Here is a 22,852-nt window from a genome sequence, read left to right as displayed (position 1 = left end):
GAAACACTGAAGTACTTTGTGATATGCTGATGCCCCAAACCAATTAAGTGCATTATGTGAACCTGCCCAATGAGGCTCTTGAGGTCATAATGTGTTTTTGATGGCACCTATTCAACCAAGAGAGACTAATTTTATTCAAACTTCCCTCAATATCTCATTCTGCTTAGTTGGTATACTTTTAAAAGATTTTTCTTTACTGACAGTGGCAGAATGTCTCCATGACTATACATATTTGGAGCTACACCAAAAGCTATATGGAATAATGAAAGCCAGCCAGATACACATTTGTCCTTAGTTATAGCTTATTTAACTCTAGTTTGTTGAAGAAATCATGATTGCTGAGGTTATGTAATATGCTAAATAAAAATATACTATAATTGGGGTTAAACCAGCCATAACTGGAAATATTAATTGACAATAGGATGAGGTGGTTAGTGAATCAAGGAAAGATTAGCTAAAACTGCCACTTGGTTCTGATGCTAATTTGTGGTGGGCCACCATTCTTCAGCCTTTTGGATTTAATGAGGTTGGTGTTGCAATAAAATTAAGAATAGGTAATCTATATGTGCCACCTGGCAATTTTGAATGAAAAATAGGATATAAATGTAAAAAATAAACACTATTTCTGCACACATCTTTTAATAAGTTTAATAGTATACTATGTCTAACTACCTAATGATTTGGTAAGGTTCTATGTACCTGCCTTGTTTATGAATTAGGTGAAGGTATAAGAAATACCTGAAAGCTTGCAATTGGCCTGTGACTCATTTTTCCTTACTATTTCAGATTTCAGAAAAAATGTACTATATGTGTTAACACAACCTATATCCATAATTTGTTTCAAACGATGAGCAGTAAACCACAGCCTAGTAGATTGAAGACTAGAATCAGATCTAAGTTTTCTCTGCAGACTTTCCATAGACTTCTGGCTCACTGAACAGAATATATTGCCCTACATTCTGCAATACAGGAATGATTCATGACCCATCTCAGGGAGACACCTGAGTGTATAATGAAGCCTCTTTAGTCTTCAAAGAAACATATTGCCTGAACCTAAATTGGAAATGTATCACATTGGGGAAAAAATAATTGCAATTCACTTGAATCATTCCACATTCTTGATAATATGTTTACTTCAGGGAACTCTCTACAACCAGAATGGAGCATGCTTATTTGTATTATATAAACTCAGCTATTGCGCTTGCAAACAAAAATAATGTATAGTCTGGTGCATTATGTATACCCACCAATTGTGATTTATTCAGTAAACCTGACTTTACAAAAGTGGCTTGTTATTGTGTGAAAACAATTATTGTTGCTTAAACTATCAGAGACCAGATTCAGGGTTTTTTCTAGATAATCAATGTTACAAGAATGATGTAATTAGGCTTGTATTCATATTTTCTTTCCTTTTACTATTCCTTTCAATACTTAAAAATGATTTGAAAGGTTCTCCTTTCAATTTTAACTAGACAAAATACTGAATGGTTGTTTAAAGGCAAAAGTGGAAGCTTCTAATGCGCTTTCCATTCCTTCTTTGTATTCATAAAATAAAGCCACAGATTTCTATACTCTTCTGTTTCTACACATGAGTGGACTTTTAGAGCTTGAAGATTAAAAAAAGCCGGTATTCATATCAATATCCTGCATTGGCTGTTTACTAATGGAAAGGTATCATGTGTGAAATAACCTATCTTTTGCATGTACTGTATTCTTCTACTTCCTATTTTCCATACCATTATTTATGTAATAAGACCATGTGCAAAGAGTATAAGATTTCACCTAGTACAAGCTACATTTGTCCCTAGCCCTATGAGATTATCATGAGAAATGATTGATTGATTGATTGATTGAGAGCTGTATGAGGCAGTTCAGACCAAGAAATAAATTCCATAGAAGGCTAAAGACTACTTTGATTTAGATTAGTTATTGTATCATACCCTTTCAGGTTTGATCATCCTCCTCTTCCTCTCTCCTTTATAACCATGTGGTATCTTCCTGAGATGTTTGAGCACATTTTCCACATGTCAGGGACAATCTATGTTTTCCTTCTGGTCTCTTTGTTAATCATCTTTTCTGTCTTCCTCAAGATCATCCTTTTTACTCTCTTCATTGATTAGAACAGACCTTTGAGGTCTTCTAGTCCAACTCCCTACTCAGGCAGGAAAACCTTTACTATTTCAGACAAATGGTTGTCCAATCTCTTCTTGAAAACTTCCAGTGTTGGAGCATTCACAACTTCTGGAGGCAAATTATTCCACTGGTTAATAGTTCTCACTGTCAGGAAAGGTCTTTTTAGTTCCAGTTGCTTCTCTCCTTGATTGGTTTCCATCCATTGCTTCTTATCCTCTTTCCAGGTGCTTTGGATAATAGCTTGACCTTCACTTCTTTGTGGCAACCCCTGAGATTACCTGGACATTGCTATCATGTCACCTCTAGTCCTTCTTTTCATTAAACTAGACATACCCAATTCCAGCAACAAAGTTGGCGTCAGTTCTTAGCAACCATTTTTTCTGGAATGAACTTCTCCAACTACAACAATACAATACACAACAATACAACAATAATAAAACAATAATACAATACAACTATACAATAATACAATACACAATAGATACAAACTCAAGGTTAATTGCTCCAAACCTGATTGCAGGAAATATGACTTCAGCAACAAAGTGGTCAATGTCGGGAACACTCTACCTGACTCTGGTTTCTTCCCCCAAAACTTTAACCTTAGACGGTCTACTATTGACCTCACCCCTTTCCTAAGAGGTCTGTAGGGGCCGTGCATAAGCACACCAATGTGCCTACCATTCCTGTCCTATTGTTTCTTTTTTTTTCTTATTCATATCCATTTCATGTATTCATAACCATGTTTATACTTATACCTGTTATCTAATAGTCGCTTGACAAAATAAATAAATGAAATATTCATTTAGGTTATCCAACAGTACATCCATCGCTGCTGTAATTGAATCCATCCACCTTGCAGCTAGCACCTTCTCTTTCCTTCTACTTTTCCTAGGATTATATACTTCTCCAAAGAGCTAGGTCATACTTTGGATGCTTTATGCAAAGTATGATAATTTGAGCCTGGTCATTTCTACCTTGAGTGAGAATTGGGTTGATTCGTTCAATGATCCATTTGTTTGTTTTCTTGGCTATCCGTGTATTCTTAGAAGTCTTCCAACACCAAAGTTCAAAAACGTCAATATTCTTTCTATCTAGCTTCTTCAAACTACAACTTCCACTTCCACAGATTGTTACAGGGGAAGCTTGACCGCTGGATTGTAATCTTTGTAAGTAATATTGCTGACATATCCCAACTTCTCTATGCACTTCATCCCTATTTACTAAGTGCTAGTTTGTGGCATAGTGCTTGATTGCTGATTATTTTACTTTTAAAGTCAATCTTAAAAAGTAGAATGACCCTGTGCACTATGTCATTATCATCACTGTCAATTTTAAGACTGGTTGCTGGGCCTGTTACCAGTAGTCTGATCTTTTGTAATTATCTCTTTGCGATTTTGAATTTTCTTTTCCTGCTTGCAATATTAGCAACTAGATCATTACACTTAAAGGCCCTCAGCTCTTCCTGAGTAGCATGTTAAGTGGCATACAACATGAAGAATCCATCATCTGACCCTAGATCATCTCTTTGAAGTGGTCTTTCCATTATGGTTGGGTTTCCACACTGCACTGAGTCATAGGTTATTGAACAACCCACAGTTATTGAGCACAATTACACCATAAAATGTGATATAGCCTTTTTTCTCTCCTAGGTTATTGGGGAATGGGAATTAAATATGTAGAAATTTGTCTTAAAATGAGGTGCTTTCTGGAAAGCTGAGCTCTGCAGAGCTTCAGCACTTCCTCTAAAGAATTGGTTGAGGTGAGAGTTAATTCACTGCTTCCAGCAGATTAAATCAAAATGTGGCTTTGGAAGTGATTCATATTTTTTTCTTCCAACCATGTTACTGACTCATCTTGTTCCCTTTTTTCAGCATAAAAAACACCAGTCAGTTGACTAGTGACCATCATCATATTTGTTTTTACTTTTGTACATTTTATCTGAGCCTAATCAAAGATCTTCTTTAATTTTAATAACCCCAAAACTTCAATGGTGCTCTTTTTTGTTTCCATATCTATCTTCCTATCAGGGAAACCAGAACAGTTTGCAAGGGAAAGAATAAATAAGCTTTCGATAAAACCATCGAGACAATAATGAGCACCTGCATGATTTTTTTAAAAAAAGTTCAGAGCTAAGTAAAATTCTAGGTGAACAAATAGATGGATGGATAATGAGACTTTCAGTTGTTTTCAGAAAGAAGATAGCATAAAGACCGAATGAACATCCCTCAAGAAAAATGTGTATAGGTGGCCTTTGACAACCACAATTGAGCCCAAAATTTCTGTTGCTAAGTAAGACAATTAGTTATTCAGTGAGTTTTCTTGCTGAATGATTTTGCATATCAGAAGGTCACAAATCAGAAAATATGCAAAATCATTGGGAAGCCAGGTTGACTTAATGATTGCAGTGGTTCCCTTACCGCCTGTGGTAAGAAAGGGACAAAGCTCACTCACATGACCGTGGGAACCTGCAACCATCATAAATATGTGCCAGTTGCCAAGCGTCCAAAATTTGAACACGTGACCACAAGGATGCTGCAACAGTCATAGGTGTGAAAAAGGGCCATAAGTCATCTTTTTCTGCTTTAGTTTCAAGTGGTCACTAAATGAATGATTGTAAGTCGAGGATTAACTGTAATTGGAGCCATGCCACTCAGAAGGCTGATTTTTGACCATCACATGATCTGAACACACTCATGCCATTAATATTAGGGCCTTTTCTTTAACTGGTTGGTTGGTATTGGGATAAACTGTCTTTTAAATAACTGGTCTGTAAGATGATTAGGGCATCGTAGTATTATGGTTAAATATTATTTTATTTAATGGAAGGATAGTGATGTGAATTTTCTCTTTTCTTAATAGAAAAGAAATTGATCACAAGAAACTGTATTTACTTGCCAGGTCCAGTCATATAATGCCTCAGCTTATGACCTGAGTGAGTTACAACCACAATGTCAGGCTCAATTGAGTTGCAAATTGAGGACTACCTGTAGAATTACCTGAAGATAGGGTTCAAAGTGCTTTTAAAATATAAACATTTGCTTACTTATGTACCAGTTGCATGAGGACAACATCATAGTGGCTCATGGCCTCGTCACAGTGTTCTTTACCAGGGGCTGCTTTCAAAGTTACTGAGAAGCTTCTGATGCTTCAAAATGCAGTAACCTCAATATTTATTGATGCTTGCCTGTGAGGACCTATTACACCTGTCTTGTAGGCCCGGCACTAGCTTCCTGTTAGATTGTGGATAAAATTTCAAGTGCTGGTCTTAACCTATAAAGCCTTGTATGGCTTGGTACCTGATCATTTCTGTTATGCTGGAGGAAGCATTTGATTGTTTTCCATTTTCAGAAGGTCGGGCAGCTAAATCCAGATTCCATTATGGGACCAGACCAGCTCTCTGGAATGGCCTCCTGTTCAGTTGTCCCTGAAATTGTCTGCCTTTGGGGAAAAAGTTGAAAGCAGACTTTTTTCAAAGGGCTTTTGGCATTTAACACCAGTATTACATTGTTGAGCTTTTAATGTATTTTTAAATATATTTTTGGTATTTTTGTGCTTTGTTATTTGAGCCATCAAGAGTCTGTTTATATTTGCCATGAATTATTAAGTCTTATAAATAAATAAAAATAAATACATACTGTATTTATGGTTTATTTGCATGAAACTATTATGAATAAATGTCTTTTAACAATTGAAGGATTGTCAAAGTGTGTGGAAAGAAACCTATATGTCTGCTTACTTTTGCTTTGTTATCTTGTTTGGTTTATGTGTCTGACTATCACATCAAATTGCTATCTAAAAACTTACTGGATTTTAGGATTCCCTTATATTTATTATTAAAATGAGATGTATTCATTTTAACTCAGCACTCATATACAGTTTGGTGTTATAGTTAAGGTGTTGACATGGAAACCAAGAGACCATGAGTTCTAGTTCTGTTTTAGGTGTGAAAGCTGGCTGAGTGGCCTTTGACTAGTCTCTCTGTCTCAGCCAACCCTCCTCACAGGGATGGTTGTTATTGGTAAAACAGGAGGAGGAAGGACTGTTGTGTATGTTCACTGCTTTAGGTTGTTCATAAAAATAATAAAGGCAAGATAAAAATGTAATTTGTAAATAAAATAAATCCTCTTTTCAGAAAATAAGATAATCCTCAGTTATTGACTGCCTTGTTTAGCAACTGTTAGAAGTTATAACTATGTAAAAAAAAAAAAACAGCTTTGTGACCAATCCTTGAATTTACAACTATTGCACCTTCCCTCTGTCAGGTGAGCACCATTTGTGTGCTTTTCGACCAGCTTGTGAGAAGTAGAGTTAATGGAGAATTGGAAGTAAAATAGTAAGTTGTTGTCTTGTGATGCGTCCTTTAACTGAATGGGAAATAATATCATGACTCCATTGCATTCAAAAGATTTTCTGCTTAGTGGCTGCGGCACTTAGAAATTGAGTTCTGGTCCCAATTGTGGCTACTAATCTACGGCTACCTATATGGGGAAAAGTCAGATTTCTATTTTTTCTTCTTTACAGAGGTATCAGTTCTGCATAATGATGCTTAGTAGCTGAATCACTGTATAGTTTTATAACAGATTCAGTCCACACATCATGATTTTTTGTTGAGGCAAGCACAAGGGGTCATAGGCTGATTTTAACCAACATGGGCAAATTTGAATTGGTGAAGTTATTTTGGTGCCAGGGTGTTAACGCAATACCAAACTAAAATGAAACACCATGAAGTAGGTAACACATCTAGCAAACAATGGATTCTTCTGTACCTCTGTAAGTAAGAAAGTTGAATAATTAATTACTGTGACATGACAAAACAGATTCAGCATAAATGGGCATGTCATTCATATAATTATAAAGATCCATCGCCAAGTATTTGTGACATAGTTTGGGGGTTATGTAAAAATGACTATGTTTAAAAAGGTTGCATACCAAAACTCTCTATATTAAAAAATAATAAAAGTAGTATTAGATATAATTGCATATACTGCGTGCATTGGAAATGCTGTACATGTAATCAGAATGTGATGATCAAAGTTAATATAAAGCTACCCTGAAAAGAATGTTTACTCAAAGGGCAACCTTTTCTTTTCTTACAGCAATCACCATGGTTGCTCCTGTAAATACCAACTTTATCTTGGGTTTTTCTTCTCAGAAGAGAGGGATAAAAAATGATATCATAGAAAAAGGTTCTGAGCATGAGAGGCTTGAATAAACAACTGTTTAAAATGCTTATAAAATGCTTTTTTTAAAAAAAATCAGTTTACAAGAATTGAATGAAAGAACACCTTTTATTTCTACACAATGCACCACATGGCTGCTTGGTAATCTTCTTGCTATAGGATGCAATAACACAAGGCAAAAGCTGCAGGTAAATTTAGATGAAGTGTTAGGCTTTTAACTTGGAAAAATAAAAGAGAAATACCTTCATCATTCCCAAATAGACAGATTAATACATTCTGTCTGAAAAGTGGGCTTGCCACAACAATTTCTTGCTGTCAAACACTAAGATGGATATCAATCTGAAACAAGATGTAAGGGGATGCTTCGCTTACCATGCTACTTGTTTTGCATGGTGTTCAGACTGTATTTATTGTTACAGAGTGGCATTTGTGGAGCATCAGAAACAACACATATCTAGAGACTCTGTTCCACAGATTGTCCAGGGGTCTTGAAAGAATAAAAATGCACACAGCTTCTATTTGAACCCGTATATGTTTAGTGAAGGTTTCAGGCTGCTTAATAGGATAAACATTGTACATATTTCCCCAGAGATAAAAGAATGCTCTCTTCGCCAATTCCTCAAGGCCTTCTGCATCTACCTTTTTGCTGGCCACAGCAAAGGAATGAGAAACATTTTTAAATGTCCCTTCTAGTTTCTATTGCACTTTGTCCCTATTAGCTTTGTCTGATAAAGCAGTAGACCCTACCTGGAAAAAAAAAGGAATAAGAGTCTACATCGATATCTTTAAGATTAGACTATTGCAGTACGTTATCAGAACTTGCAATTGACCGAAAATATAGTTGCACAGGTGGGTAGATGCTAGTGATGGAAGAGAAGATTTGTAGCTCTGGATTGGCATTGTGGGGTCCTTGGTGCTCTCTGAGTTTGGTTGTTTTCTTATAGGCATTTTATTACCAAATTAGGTAACATCATCAGTGCAATGGGTAGATGTTCCCTGAAGTCCCTTTCATTTCTCTCATGCTGAAATAATTTCACTTGTTGTCTTCTGAGTCCAATTTAAGTGTTTTTAAAAAGCAAGTATATTGAATTTGATAAATTATAATCTGATTTCTTTGCAAGGTATATGAATTCAGTCCTTCTGATTTGTAAACCATCAGTTGTTATACCAAACTTGTGTGAACATAGCCAGTGGTGTCATTCATCAAATCAGGATTTTTTAAAAACTAGAAAGGCACGATTTACCATAATGTGTGAATCCAGCTAATGGAATTTATAGCCAAATGCATACGTAAGGATTTCACTATAATTAAAGTAAAAGGGAAAGTCATTTCCTGCATAGTTGAATTATAGCTTGTACCAGTAGATTTTCTTCCTTTGAATCCCTTTTACAAGTTAGTGAATTTCATGCTAAAGGTGTTTGAGCAATAAGAACCTTTCAGAATGTTACATCTTCTTGGAGTAGATAGGCAAAAGAGAAGACTTTCCCATTAATCACATCTGAGACAGAGACATTTCTTAAAATTTGAGATTGAGAAGCAGCAGACTGCCATATGACTGAAGATTAGTCACATCAAGGGGAAAAAAGCTGCCGTAATGCCAAGTGTGTGCCTTAAAGATAAGGCTGTTGCTTTCCCTGCTGCTGTTTAATACTTTCACTGGCTGCTGAAAGCTTTGCAAATAGAATATTTTTAAAAAGAAATGGTTGTTTTTATGAACCCTTCGAATGTCTGTAGTGGGAACAAATTAGAGTAAGCTGTAAACCGCTGTAGGTGGAGACCCATGTGAGCTTACAGTAGCATAAAATTTTAGTGTGGAAGCCCCTTTTCTGCCTAACACATTTTAGTAAAAGGAATCTGCTTCAAGAGCTACAGTTCATTTCATCAGATGCCCAGCAAGGCACAGTCGACAAATGGAACAAACTTTGCCCATAAGGATTAATGGACACAAGCTTGATAACAGGATTTACGATGAGAACAAGGAATTTACTGGACCATTTCAAAACCCAGGAGACACTGTGACAACTCTCAGAATGGTCGTTTTGTCAAAAACATTGTAAATTTTAACAGCACCAATGAGCAAAAGATTGCTGAACTCAAATACAGGTAATCCTCAACTTAAAACAGTTCGTTCAGTGAGTATTTGAAGTTACAAGGGCACTGAAAAAAGTGACTTCACCCTTATGATCGCTGCACACGCCATGATCAAAATTTAGGCACTTGGCAACTGACTTATATGTATGATGGTTGAAGTGTCCCAGAGTCATGTGATCGTCTTTTATTATCTTCTGATATGTAGAGTCAATAGGGAAGCCAGATTCACTTCACAACCAAGTTGCTAACTTAACAACTGCAGTGATTCACGTAGCAACTGTGTCAAGAAAGATCATAAAATGGGGCAAAACTCACTTAAATGTCTTGCTAAGCAACATAAATTTTGGGTTTAATTGCGGTCAAAAGTCAAAGAGTACCTGTATGTCAAAAGGATTCAGACTATTTCAAAATGTTTTAGCAAACACAATGGGTTTTTAACTTGTTATAATTTGTTTCAAACAAGCCACTCTTTGCATCTGATGAAGTAAGCAGCATCTGGAAAAAGTTTTGCTTTTTAATAACATTTGCTAGAGGGAAAAGTGAGGCTAGACCAATGGTGGGATTCAATTTTTTTTTACTACTGGTTCTGTGGGTGTGGCTTGGTGGGCATTTAAAATCTCCAGTCAGAGGTGGGATTTGCCGGTTCTCCAAATTACTCAAAATTTCCGCTACCAGTTTTCCAGAACTGGTCAGAACCTGCTGAATACCACCTATGGATTAGACTCCTTCTGATTGTAAGGTGCATAGAAAGCCTGGACTAGAAAATAAAGCAACCTGGACTACAACTTTGTAATAAACTCCCCTCCCCACCTTTATGAAACCTCATAGTCAGAGATCATGGGTTCATGAGAATTATAGTCTTAAACACCTGGAGGGCACCAATTGTGCTGAACTACAATTTCAAGAAAGCACAGTTTGGGAATTAATGGAAATTATGGTCCTGCAACATGGTCCCCAGCAATAAACTGTGGAAAACTGGTACCTTCCCCAGGGCTATATATCATAGGAAGGTATCCACAGAAGGCTCATTTAATGGCTGGATTTACTTACAAGCTTTTAATTGTACGGTTATGATATTTACACATTAGAAAAAGTGGTGTGACTGTAGTCCAAAGTGAGACCAGAATTATATTTCTCTAAATAGAAATTAGTAGAATGTTACAAAGGTAATATGTAATGCAATCATTATTTGCCTAATTCATGAATTCCCAGCAGGAATAACATTTAACTCCATGATTCACGAAAAACAGTTTCCTTACTGGATAACATGAACCTAGTGTTTTGGCAGAAGAAAAACAGAACACACGAAATGATAAGCCCAGGGAAAACTCATAAAGCTCATACTATTTTTATTTATTATTTTACTTAGGATACAGCTGGACAAGAAAGGTACAGGACCATCACAACTGCTTATTACAGAGGAGCAATGGGATTCATCCTGATGTATGATGTTACTTGTGAAGAGTCCTTCAATGCTATACAAGACTGGTAGGGACAGTTCAATGTTATGTCTTTTAAAACAAAAACAGTTTTGGATAAAGGTAACCATGTATGAGATCAGCTTACATCAAATTTTGTAAGACAGGAGAGGAAATCCAGCTGTTTAACAAATGTTTTAATCTAATTTATGCCCTTTTATTTAATTATTGTCTTTGATTCTGTCAAATGTGTACATTAATAATTTCAGATTTCTAGTCCAATTCTGTCTGCCACAGAATACAATGGGACTTGATTGCAGCAGATAAATATGCGTAGGACAGTTGAATGTCCTCAAAGATGCTTCATTAATGCACATCAGTTTTTTCTTTTCTTTTCCTGGAACGATTTTGCAGTCCAAATATTCTACTAATGGCATTCACTGTCAACTCAAGTTCATTTCACAATGTCATTGAATAACATCAGACCTGCCTAATGTTTATTTATGAGATTTCAGAGCCACTCTAATTATACAGACAGCATCTGTATTACCAGAAGCTATACACCATTTTACCATCTGTATGACAGTATGTTGTCCAACCTTCAAACACTGTCACAATATTTCTTTGAATATAAGTCTCATTCAAAACATTTGGCGGTAGTCCAATATTCTTGACTACATTTTACTTTTAGATGGAAAAGTGTGTCTTCCCATTAGTAAAAAATCCTGAAATGAATGAACTCCACATTTCCGAATCTCTAAGATGTATTCAGATGTCAAGTCTTGGTGACAAAACATGCTTTTTGACATCTTAAGCTACCAGGTAGGGCCACCTTAAAATCTCTAAATAAGTAAAATCAGCACTCAAATCCAATAATAAGGCAGTTATTCTGCACAGATTGACCTTAATTAAATGGTTGTCAGAATAGACATGGATAGCATCAAAATATCCACTTCCAGGAAGTGATCCTTTCCCTCTAGCCTGTCTCCTCAGGATGATCCCGGTAGTAACATCAGTTGAATCCCACCACTGGGTACCATGTAGGATCCAAAGCATTCTGTAAATAAAGATAATACTAGAGACTGGCTTTTACCACTTTCCCATTTTAGAGTTGAAAACAAATGTTTTAAAAATTAGAATCATGCAGGGGCTATGAAGAATATGTTTAGTCCTATTGGTGTCAGCAGGGTGAAGAAACCAACCACAATAAAATGAGTGGAATAAAATATTGTTCTCAACCACATCCATATTTTGAAATGTATCATGAATACTGTGAAATACTGTTTATCATAGATAACAGCATGTAGATGTTTCAGATTTACATATATCTAGGTTTTATTCACTTAGATCTCAACTTAATTTACATATTAATCACATTTATACGGCTGCCCATTTCCGAAGTGAGCGAAAAAACTTACAGCTATTTGAAATGCAAAAATTACCTCTATTTCTACACCCACACACACATAACTTCATGTCATGGACCAGAAAGGCTTGGGTAGAAGTTGAGTGCAATATTGCATCATTCATTAGAGACAAAATCCTCTTAAAATCAGTAGGGCTGACTAATGTTAAGTGAAACAATTACCTACTAATGTCCTCCAGGCTGGTGACAGTCATTTCTTAGTGGTGTTTTAGTTTGCATTTCTTCATGACTAAGTTATTGGATTTGATGGCTTAGACAAGGCTCTTTTCCAAAGAATTACCATAATATAATTATGAATAGTTCTGCATAAAATTATACAAAATGCTCTCAAATCCATGGCATTCTGTGAGGAGGACATGAAAATCTATCAGTCTGCTAAGTCACTTCTAGCACCCCAAAATGCTAATTTGGTTAGGTTTGTTTGCCTTCAGTTCACATATAAAATTTCCAGGATAAGGTTCCTGCATAATTATTTTTAAACAAGAAGTCCTTCTCTTTCCTTGACAGCGGAGGATGTAAAAGGCAATAGGGGAATCCTAGGGAAATGGTAATAGAGAATGTTCATTTGTTGTCTTCCTGGTCTTCAGACAGCTATCAGTGTAGTAGGAGCTTTGTCAGAGACAATGGCAACCCTTGTATCTGTGACGATACAACACTTCCTAGGCAGCTGAAAGCCCTTTTTGCTCTTTAAATCACACATCCCTGCGATAATTATTTCACACATCAAGGAGTGGTTTTAATTTATGTTTTTTTCATAAAATGAGAAATATATTACTTCTTTTAACAAACTTGCACTGCGCCAGTTTGGATCATGTGCCTACTGCTCTCTGTAATGGGGTCAGATTGAGTCAAACATTCCCCATCAGTGCGTTTAACAGCATGGTTCTAGGTCAGCAAAACAGCATGCAATATTACTGGAAGGATCTGTCAGCTCAAACTGCATAATTAAATTCACACATTTTAGGGCAATATGGGTGACTGTATTTTCATTATGCAAGAGCTGGGGAAATCACCGTGTATTAAGAGAGTAATTCTCCAAGAGCTCTTTCTTATGGCCATGTTATGGTGCTTTTCCCACTCTTGAGACAGGAGAAACAAATATCGTTATAAGGTACACTGTCTTTACTGTACTGCAGCGGCCAGACTACATTTCTTATACAATTTAATGGGGAATAATTTCAAGGCAGCAACTGTTGGATTCCTTAGCTGTTTTCCTCCTGTTCCCGCCATCATGTCCCAGAGGGAAAACCAACCACAAATTGTTGGCCTGAATGTGTGTTGAATATGGTTGGGAGCTCAACCTTGGGAGCTCAATTTGTATTATTTATTTATTTTTTTAGCCTTATTTTTATTACTTCCTACATGCTTCTTCTGAGAGGTATTTTGATCCTTGTCAAAGGGTGATAATCATATGAAATGATTTCACAGATGGTACCATCTCGAGGTTGTCTGAATTCCAACCTCCGGGTTCTGAGAATCACTCCATCACCCCTTACCGAAAGTCTGCCTTAGTGTTTGGAAGAACTGGTTTGAATGAAATGACAGAAGAAATGAAACCAGAGGGGTCTTGGTGCTTTCGTGCATCTGGATCTTTCATTTCTTTCTTCTTCTTTATGAATTGTTTATGACTGTGCAAAGAAACGCTCTCTATCTCATCCCTCCCTTCCACCTTTGAGTCTCGGTGTGTTACATATTTTTCACGCTTTATAATATGCACAGCAGATACACATATCACATACACATGTCAAATACCAGTATTGCTGGTAGACAGCCCTATCAATCCTCTGAGAGTTTGTTATTTTGGTGCAAAGAAAAACAGGAGAGGTATTTACCGTCTCTTGTTGACCAAAGCCAAAGCAGCCATGAAGGTACTGTGCTGAATGACTAAATGACAGTGGAATTTCCACAACAGGCTGTTCGGGCCAACAGCAGTGGTTACTGCTGGGTCACACACACACACACGGATCATTTCTGAGGCACCCTAGATTGTCTTGGATAGGGAGCAGAAAAGAAATACCACTTCCAAACTAGAACTATTAAAAAATATTTCAAGGCTGCCTCAGGGCTGTGGCTGAGGGTTGTGGTAATCTGAGTCCCAAAGTCCCGCCAACACTATCTTTTTACCGTTTTGGTTGCCAACACAATTGATGGATCAGTTTCATCTCACATAAATGAAAGAAACACTGAAACTGTAATGAAAGTCTCAAAATGGGCTGAAGATAGTTAAACACATACAGACAAAAACAAACCCCGCTTACTCAAACAGGAATGAAATATAATATTCTAGGTTGGTGGCCCCCAACCTTTTGGCCACCAAGGATTGGTTCAGGGAAAACAATTTTTCCACAGAAGGGGTGGGGTATGGTTTTGCGCTCTATCTAGATTCTGCACATGTGCAGATGAAGCTTTGCTCCTTGTGAGGCCGGTTCCTAACTGGCCACCGACTGGTACCGGTCTGTAGCCCAGGGATTGGGGACCCCTGTTCTAGGTTATGCTGCAGCTCCTTGCCTGTCCTGTGCATTAAACAGAAGGTGGCTCTGTCCTGAGTGTTAAGACAAATTAAACCCAATGGAATCAGTGGCATCTAAACAAATCATGACTAACTTAAATCCCACTGATTTTATTACATTGTCCCTAAGCATTATTAAATCTTCATTGAACTCATTGGCCTATTTACACTAACATCAGTGGGAATGTAATATTCAGGAGCTGAGCGCAAGATGAAAAAAATAACCTAATTTTAAAACCTGTAAAGCGAGAAAGTGTCGAGGGCTAAAATGTATTCAATGTTAATAGAACAGACACTTCACAAGTTGCATCACTCTGTGAAAAGTTCAAGGTGTACAGTCAGCTCCGAAGAAGTGCTGAACACCTCATTTCATACCGAAACTAGAAAAATGGAAAGGAATTAGAGAAAAGGCCAAATTTGTTGCCCAATTTAATCATCTCAATCCTCAGAGGAAAAAAACCTGGAGATGCAAAGGAGGTAGCTATGGCTTACAGGTTATTTGTTGTAATTTCCTTTGTTTGATTGATCAATGCCATAGTCCTGTGTACACATAATAGACCAAAACAAATATTGTATGGCAAACAGGCAGAATGCCACTAAGATACTGAAAAGAAAGTATTTGTGCAGAGTAAAGAAGGCAACAATTGTAGAGATATGCAGGAACCATTACCTAGGCAGAAACATTTTTTAAAATCACAATGAGATAATATCCAAAGCCAGCTCAGGTAGATTCCTCCCTAATTCAATGAAGTATAATGAAATACAATGGAGGAGACAAGTAGAAGAAATTACTGCCTTTAGAATGACTATTGTATTGAATATAACCATTGAAAAAGGAAAGTGACTTGTGACAAAAATATACACTAGCAGTTTAAAATTAAAAAATGCACATTAGCAGTGTTTCCATGTCACTGCCATTTTTGCCTCCCCAACTATATAAAATGAGTTGGTACAAATTAATCTGGGATGCACTCAGATGAAAGATTTCATCTCCCCTTTAGAAAAAAAGGCGTGACTATTTTAATCGGGATAAAAGAAGCAATTCATTGTCCCCCATTTTGAAGAGTAATGAAGCCAAAGCCCAAAAATGTTTTCCCATGAAATGATTGGCCCTATGGAATGTAGTGTGTGGTATGATATAGCTAAGTACTGGTAAACAGTGCACAGGAGTGGAGAACAATGTGCCAGTGAGCTGAACAAATTGGAAAAAGGTTCTGTGGTTTTTTTCAGAATTTCTTAAAGCCAACAAGAAGAAATGTATTGTATTCTGCAAACATATAAAATGAGGCATTTGCAGCCTCATGTTCTATTTTTTAAATTGCCCCATAATTTTTGCACTGATTGAAATAAAATCGAATATGAGACCATAATTAGGAATGTTGAATCATGAAATGGCTGCCACAGTACATCTTAGTATATATTATAATGCATAATATTTCTCTCAGTGTGGAAAGAGCCTTCGTTAATATTTAGCTTTAACATTACTTTAACTATATATCTGCTGTAGTATGACTATAACATGCAACTGAAAACAGCTGTGAAAAAATCCAAACCTAAATGTGTTATGAAATTGTTTGCAATTTTCAATGAATCCTTCAGAAGTAAAAATCACTAAGTTTCATATTTATTCTCAGATAAGTTTGTGTAGGATTGCAGGTGGGAGAATTCACCATCAACATTAGCTACAATATTAATTAAATTTAGAGCTGTTGAAAAGTGAAGCTTTAAGAGTATAATTTCTTTAACAATGGGTGCTGAAATATTCCATTGGCTCTTCCTAGATTGGTTATCACAATTCCAATATTTATTTAAACCAGGCCCTATCATCAGCAAGGCTAGTGATGAATATTCAATGGGTATGCTGATTAAAAATGCATACATTGACTGGCTGACACTGCTTTTATATGAAAGCATGGATTGATCACTGATAACCACAAAATTGTAGGAATGAATGATAATTCTATCTTTTTATCATGCATGTGATAATGAATAAATGAATTATCATATGTGATCATTTTAAATCAGAAAGCAAACTCCATCAGCAGTCTCAAAGACTCAGATTTTTGACAATATAAATAGGAGGAGATATAAGGAAATATTCCATTAACTTGGATCTGTTTAATGAGGTAGAAATTGTCCATGGTAAGAGTGCTGGCTAGCTGAATTACAGGGCAATGTGGCTTACTTGAATTAATCCATATTTTTAATCTTCTGGCTCCCCCTGCTGGATTTAAAAGGGGTTGTTTTTGTGTTTTTGCTTTTGTGATAATGCCTTCTAAAGCTTTGTTTCATTTACCCTTTCAAGTTCACAATAATTATTTTCTAAGTATGGAAAAGAGAAGGAGTACTGAAGCAAAACATCTTTTAAATCTACTTTCCCCCCTTTGTTTTAATAAATGCATTATGAATATGCATTGTTCATTCCGTATGAATGGCAATTCCATATGATGGCATATTTCATCAATATTTGAGTCAAGATTGTCAACTGAAAGCTTGCAGGTCTGCTAGCTGGAGCTGCACAAGAACAACCTGCATCAACTTGCAGAATAGCTTGGAAATAGAGCTCTTCCAATGAACATAGCTTAAGAAATAGTGTTCTAACTTAATTTTATAGCCAAATACTGTGTTGGCTCACATATAAAGTAATGGGAATTTCTAGAGCTAAATACTTTGCAATAATACTAACAACATCATCTTGGTAACAACACTGGTTCTTTTCAAGCTGTTGCTGTTGTTTTGAGGTTGATGGCTTTTTGTAGCTATGATTCCCAGCAAATCATATTGTTGTCTTTTTTTTTTTTACAGGGCCACTCAAATAAAGACATATTCCTGGGATAATGCACAAGTTATTCTGGTTGGGAATAAGTGTGATGTGGAGGATGAAAGAATTATTCCTATTGAAAAAGGAAAACATTTGGCTGATCAGTTGGGTACATGATCAATCTTAACTTTTTTTTTCTCCTCCTCCCCATTTCTTTCCCCCTAATCTATAGACACATCTTATCTTTACCAGATATATTATTTATTTTTTATTACCAGAAGAAAAAAAAATCAGTGTTGAAAGAATCTCAAAGCCTTATGTCTGTCATTGTGTCTTAAGGTTTTTATTCCTCTAAACATGAAATTTGAGTTAGCAATGTTTTCCAGTTCCAATATTTGACTCAAGTAAGGCATATAGGAATCCCTTCCCCATTATTTTATTTCACTACCTGACTTGTGTTTTCCCTTTTAGCTTAAGCTTTGTGCCTACCCTTTCATATTTCTTTCCTTTCCAGTATACCTATTAATGAATTGATCCATTTCATGTGCCATGAAGACTATACCAGCCTTCTGCTTATGCTTCTATTATGTCTGACATCTCAGTTTGTATTAGGGTTCAAGTCTTAATTGTTACTCTAAAAACTCTTCTCCTTTCTCTCTCATTATATAACCCCTTGTTCAATCCCACTGTGTATTGTGATGTTTAAATTGTATGTAACTAGATTTTAGTATCTGCAGGGATTTTTGTTGTTTATTCTAGTCATGTCTCCAGAATCTTAGTCTGATACTTATCACTATCTTTCTACTGCTTTGTAGCAGATAATTACAGTGTCACTCAAATAGGTAATCACTGAAAGCTGATTTGAAATGGAAGTCACATAAAAATAAATTCTGGCTTTACACACCCCACTAAACATAAGATTACTTAAATACATTTTATTTAATTTTTCATTAAATTTATATGGTGCCCATTTGATTTAATTCAATAAACACAGTTGGATTTGCACAATAGCCTAACACTGATTTAACAAGGATAATTTCTAAAACTAAGAACTGAAGGAATACATGAAATATGAGGATAGTTGTATCAAAGAAACTGAATGCGCTGTAGAAGGCAAAAACCAAGGAAGATTGAAGGAAAATCAGAATTAAAAATATACATGTCAGCTTTGGCTGAATATCTCTGTCAAGATTCAAATCACAAAACAGGCCTGAGGAATGTCAGCATCCTGACAATTGTAACAGCTGTTTCTCCAGCATTCTTAGGGAAGTAATAGAAATGGTAAATATTAACATTGAAACAAGGAGGAAAGTATCAGCAGTATAACTATATGACAATTGATGACTGGTTGTGGGCATTCCACCCTACATGTAGGATCTATAGGCCTGAGATGTTGCCAAACTGTTTCAGATCTTTGAAGAACATAGCAGCACAGCTAGAAAAAAGTTGGTTACATATTCATTGTCTCACCTGACATATGCTAGAAATCATTTCACTGATAAAGGTGGCTGTGAAATCCTACAATAGGTGATTAAATGTTTCGCCTTTTACTAAAGATTTCCGTGGATTAAATGTTATAGTTTTACAGAATGTGTAAATTCAAAGATAGCTCTCAGGTCACCATTTCAAACATCACAAAGAATAGATCAGTAGATTTTCAACAAAAGCAATTGCCATTGTTTAACATTTTAGTGAAGATCTAGGAGTCTGCAATTAAGTCATGGATTTAAACTTATCAGTAACAATCCCTTTCTCAGGAAAAAAAACAGTGTGCATTGTGCTTTGGTCCCATTACATAGCTGCTACTGAAATGCAAAGTGGAAAATAACCACAAGAGCCTTCAGATGCAAAGGTGCATCTGACAAATCAGTTGTGCTGTGTGAGAAAGATCCCAAACCCATAAATCTCCCACACCATCACAATTTCCCAGAAGTATGAAGAAGTAAAAGATTGTTAATTATTCAGCTTCCTAAAAAAAATGGATTAAATACATCTTGATGTGATTGGATAAGCCCAAGCGTGCTTTTTCAAAAGACAACTAAACTTTCTTTGTTTTTCCTTGAAGACATTTTGCTTCTCATCCAAGAAGCTTCTTCAGTTCTGAAGAAACTTCTTGATAAGAATGAAGATTCTTGGATGACAGGCAAAATGTCTTCAAGGAAAAACAAAGAAAGCCTAGTTGCTTTTTCAAAAAGTACCTTTAGGCCTTTCCAAATCACATCAAGATGTATTTAATCCATTTTTTAAAATTTTGTTCCTCATCCAAGAAGCTTCTTCAGTTCTGAAGAAGCTTCTGAGATGAGAAGTCAAGAAGCTTCTCAGATGTGAAGCAAAATGTCTTCAAGGAAAGATAAAGAAAGTCCAACTGCCTTTTGAAAAAGCACCTTTGGAACAACCATGACCTGGGTGATTAAGAATCTCCATAGATTTGGAAAGATGTTTCTTATGTTATTAGCAAAACTTCAAACTCAAAACCACTTATTAGTTTTACTAGTGTGAGGATCTTCAGAATACATCCTTACATTGCACACAGATACCTTAATGGACTACTGAGCTTATCGTGAAAATCTGCCAAGTAGGCAGAATCTGGAATACATGCCCCCAGTTGGACCATTCACTGATTAAATGGTTTCAGAAACTTTCTTTTATATGCTGTGAGACAATGACAAACCATCTTACCTCCTTTGAACTTGAGGTGGTTATTCTTGTAAGAAACCAGCTACTTATGAACTGAGCAGAAAATGTAACTCTAAAGTAGCATGAAGTGTAATCTTGGGATAAACTGAGAACTTATTTGTTTACTTTGTTCCAAAAACTAGGTTTTGATTACTTTGAAGCCAGTGCCAAGGAGAACATCAACGTGAGACAGGTCTTTGAGAGACTTGTGGACATCATTTGTGAGAAGATGTCAGAGAGCATGGAATCGGAAGCTTCAAAGGCTACAGCTGGGAAAAATGTGCGGCTCACATATCAGCCACCCCCGCTGCAGCAGAAGTGCTCCTGTTAGTGCCTCAAAAATCAGTAGGAATTTTTTCCTTGACACAGGAATGTTTTCTCCTCACTTAACTGTCTTTAGAAAGGGACGTGTCTATGCTGGTGGAACTACTGTAAGTACATTTGTTCAGTGTCCATAAAAATCCTGTAACATATTCTGCACCATGAAGTGGCTGTTAGTGCTAGCATTTCATTGAGAATTTATCTTAAGATTTAATATTTTATAGTGTTATCCCATTCTGAATTATGCTTGGTGTTTCTAATAATTTTATTAAAAATTGAGCCAGATAACATGAATTCAAAACACTTCTGGATCTGTTCATTAGAAGTCACTGCTAAGATTGATGGTTAAATAAATAGCATTTATCTGTAATTAAGATATACTTTGGCTGCATGTTGATAAAAGAGAGGTGCAAGTAACAGAATTATTAGCATGTGCAGTAATAATTTTAAGATGCTGAATTGCTCCATTTCTTTCATTTTATTTTTGGCAGTTTTTTTCAACCCTATCCCACCATTCAGTCCCCAAATACTTCTGATTATTTGATCATCAGTCTCACTGAAGCCAGTGGTAATTATTATGAGATGTAAGGAGTCTTGCTATAAATAATATTGCAATGTTCTCTTCACTATTATCAAAAGAAATCCAACTGTGTTTAATGATGCTTATTCTGGTAACTTAAATAAGATTAGACATAAATTTGCATAAACATATACAATATTCATTTCATTTCAGCCATTGTATAGACAGTAGTAAAAAAATCAGTAACTGTGATTTTTTTTCTCTATTTGGTATTATTACAAAAAGTTTTATTTTCTTGTATATTTATGATATATTACAAGATACTGACTTAAAGTGCTTGTAGTGTATTTGTTGTTCTTGGTAAGATTTTGACAAAATAAAACATATTTGGTAACTACGGGTTATTTTATTAATCTAGGTTGCTGATGAGCACAAATAATCTATCCAAATATAGTAGGACATTCTTTCAAATGTATGGGCTATGTTCCAGAGTGAAATTCCTTTCTAAAGCTGTTAGGTAGAATAAACAAGGAAATTCAGGCAATGTTAAATATATTACAATTTATATACTATGTTAGGCTGTGAATCATGTTGAATTCTACAGAGGGCTACCATGCTAACACCAAGGGAGAACTTATTTTTAAAGTATCACCTATGAAAGAGAAACTTGCTAGATCAGTCTCAATCCCTGAGGTAAAGAATTTGATTTGTTATAAATACTGCCCTTTATTGATCCAAAAATGATACTGAAAATTGGGAAAAGTGACAAGGTTTGACTTTCTGATATGAAAGCGTCTCTCAATGTAGGTGAGAACCAGGCAGGGAAAACATGCATTGTATAATTTCTAGCATTTGTTGCAGCTCCTTCACCAGTAGCAACGATTTTCCTATGTAACAAACATCGTGTTTTATGTCTCTTTGCACTTTTTTGCATGGTTTTTTTTTTTTGAGGTTTTTTTCTACTTATCAAATCAAGTCCATTATCTTTTGAGTTATGCTGGTGATGCAGACAGATAAAACCTCAAGCCCCTTTGTGGAATTTTTCCCCAAAGACGTGTATTTCTTAATTCATTATTAACAAAAATCTGGGGTTTTCAGATACAGAAGAAAAATACACTGCTTGAAGCAACTTACTATATTATGGTCAAGAAAAACCTTACTATGAAGCCTAATATAATAAATATAAAATATTATATTTAATACATTTCAAGTTTACTTTTTGCCTCCCCACCCAGCAGTCCAGGTTGAAAGCACAATACGGATAAAATGAAATACAATAAATATCAGCATGAAGGTTTTATAACACAACCAGGTCAGTTGAAAATAAATTTCCATGAAATTAAAGCTACAATTCTATTAACAGTATCCTAGAAGTAAACTCTTGAATCAGACAAAACCTCTGATTAACTTCACGGGCATTCCGTGCAGTTTCATTCACAACAGTAGGAAAAGGCTCCTCACAAGTATTTTTCTGGGATACTTTTTTATTTCCTGGTGTAACCTATAGAGTAGGTGGTCTCCCAACTAAGATCTGCTATGGTTACAAATGTACTGCCTCTTAAGACTACTCAGGAGTAAATCTCATTCAGTTCTAAGTATAGTAGGCATAAAACTGAGCATAGGCCAAGCTGGGGAATAAAATGATTTATCTCCTTCTTTATATATTAGAAGAGTCTAGATTAAATTACAGTCAAGTCTGAACACACCAAGTATCAAGAATATTCTTCTTCACAGAACAACTAATTTAAATGATGGAGAAAGTTAAACAGTGTTTAAATCACCACTACAGTTTTACAATAGGATGGCTGTAACTGAT

General features: G+C 35.8%; 1 protein-coding gene and 1 non-coding gene across 3 annotated transcripts in view; both read left to right on the top strand.

The window, feature by feature from the left end:
• Nucleotides 1-21,489, top strand: part of RAB3B (RAB3B, member RAS oncogene family) — a 55,226-nt gene extending 33,737 nt beyond the window's left edge. The window contains exons 3-5 of one of the 2 annotated variants that reach the window (XM_087929914.1): nt 10,775-10,893; nt 17,564-17,688; nt 20,339-21,489. In XM_087929914.1, coding sequence (XP_087786040.1) covers nt 10,775-10,893; nt 17,564-17,688; nt 20,339-20,526 — 432 coding nt within the window. In that variant the 3' untranslated portion in view covers nt 20,527-21,489. The remainder of the gene's footprint in view (nt 1-10,774; nt 10,894-17,563; nt 17,689-20,338) is intronic. The other variant, XM_026707077.2, reaches the window with a different exon arrangement.
• LOC148126137 (U5 spliceosomal RNA) lies at nt 19,026-19,137 on the top strand. Its single transcript, XR_015743377.1, has one exon. It is a non-coding gene; the product is annotated as a U5 spliceosomal RNA (small nuclear RNA).
• Nucleotides 21,490-22,852: the final 1,363 nt, after the last annotated feature.

Source organism: Pseudonaja textilis, chromosome 3 (genome assembly GCF_049901715.1).
Source record: "Pseudonaja textilis isolate UNSWEBS1 chromosome 3, rPseTex1.2, whole genome shotgun sequence".
In the NCBI taxonomy this organism is placed as follows: Eukaryota; Metazoa; Chordata; class Lepidosauria; order Squamata; family Elapidae; genus Pseudonaja; species Pseudonaja textilis.
This window is presented reverse-complemented; position numbering and strand designations above follow the sequence as displayed.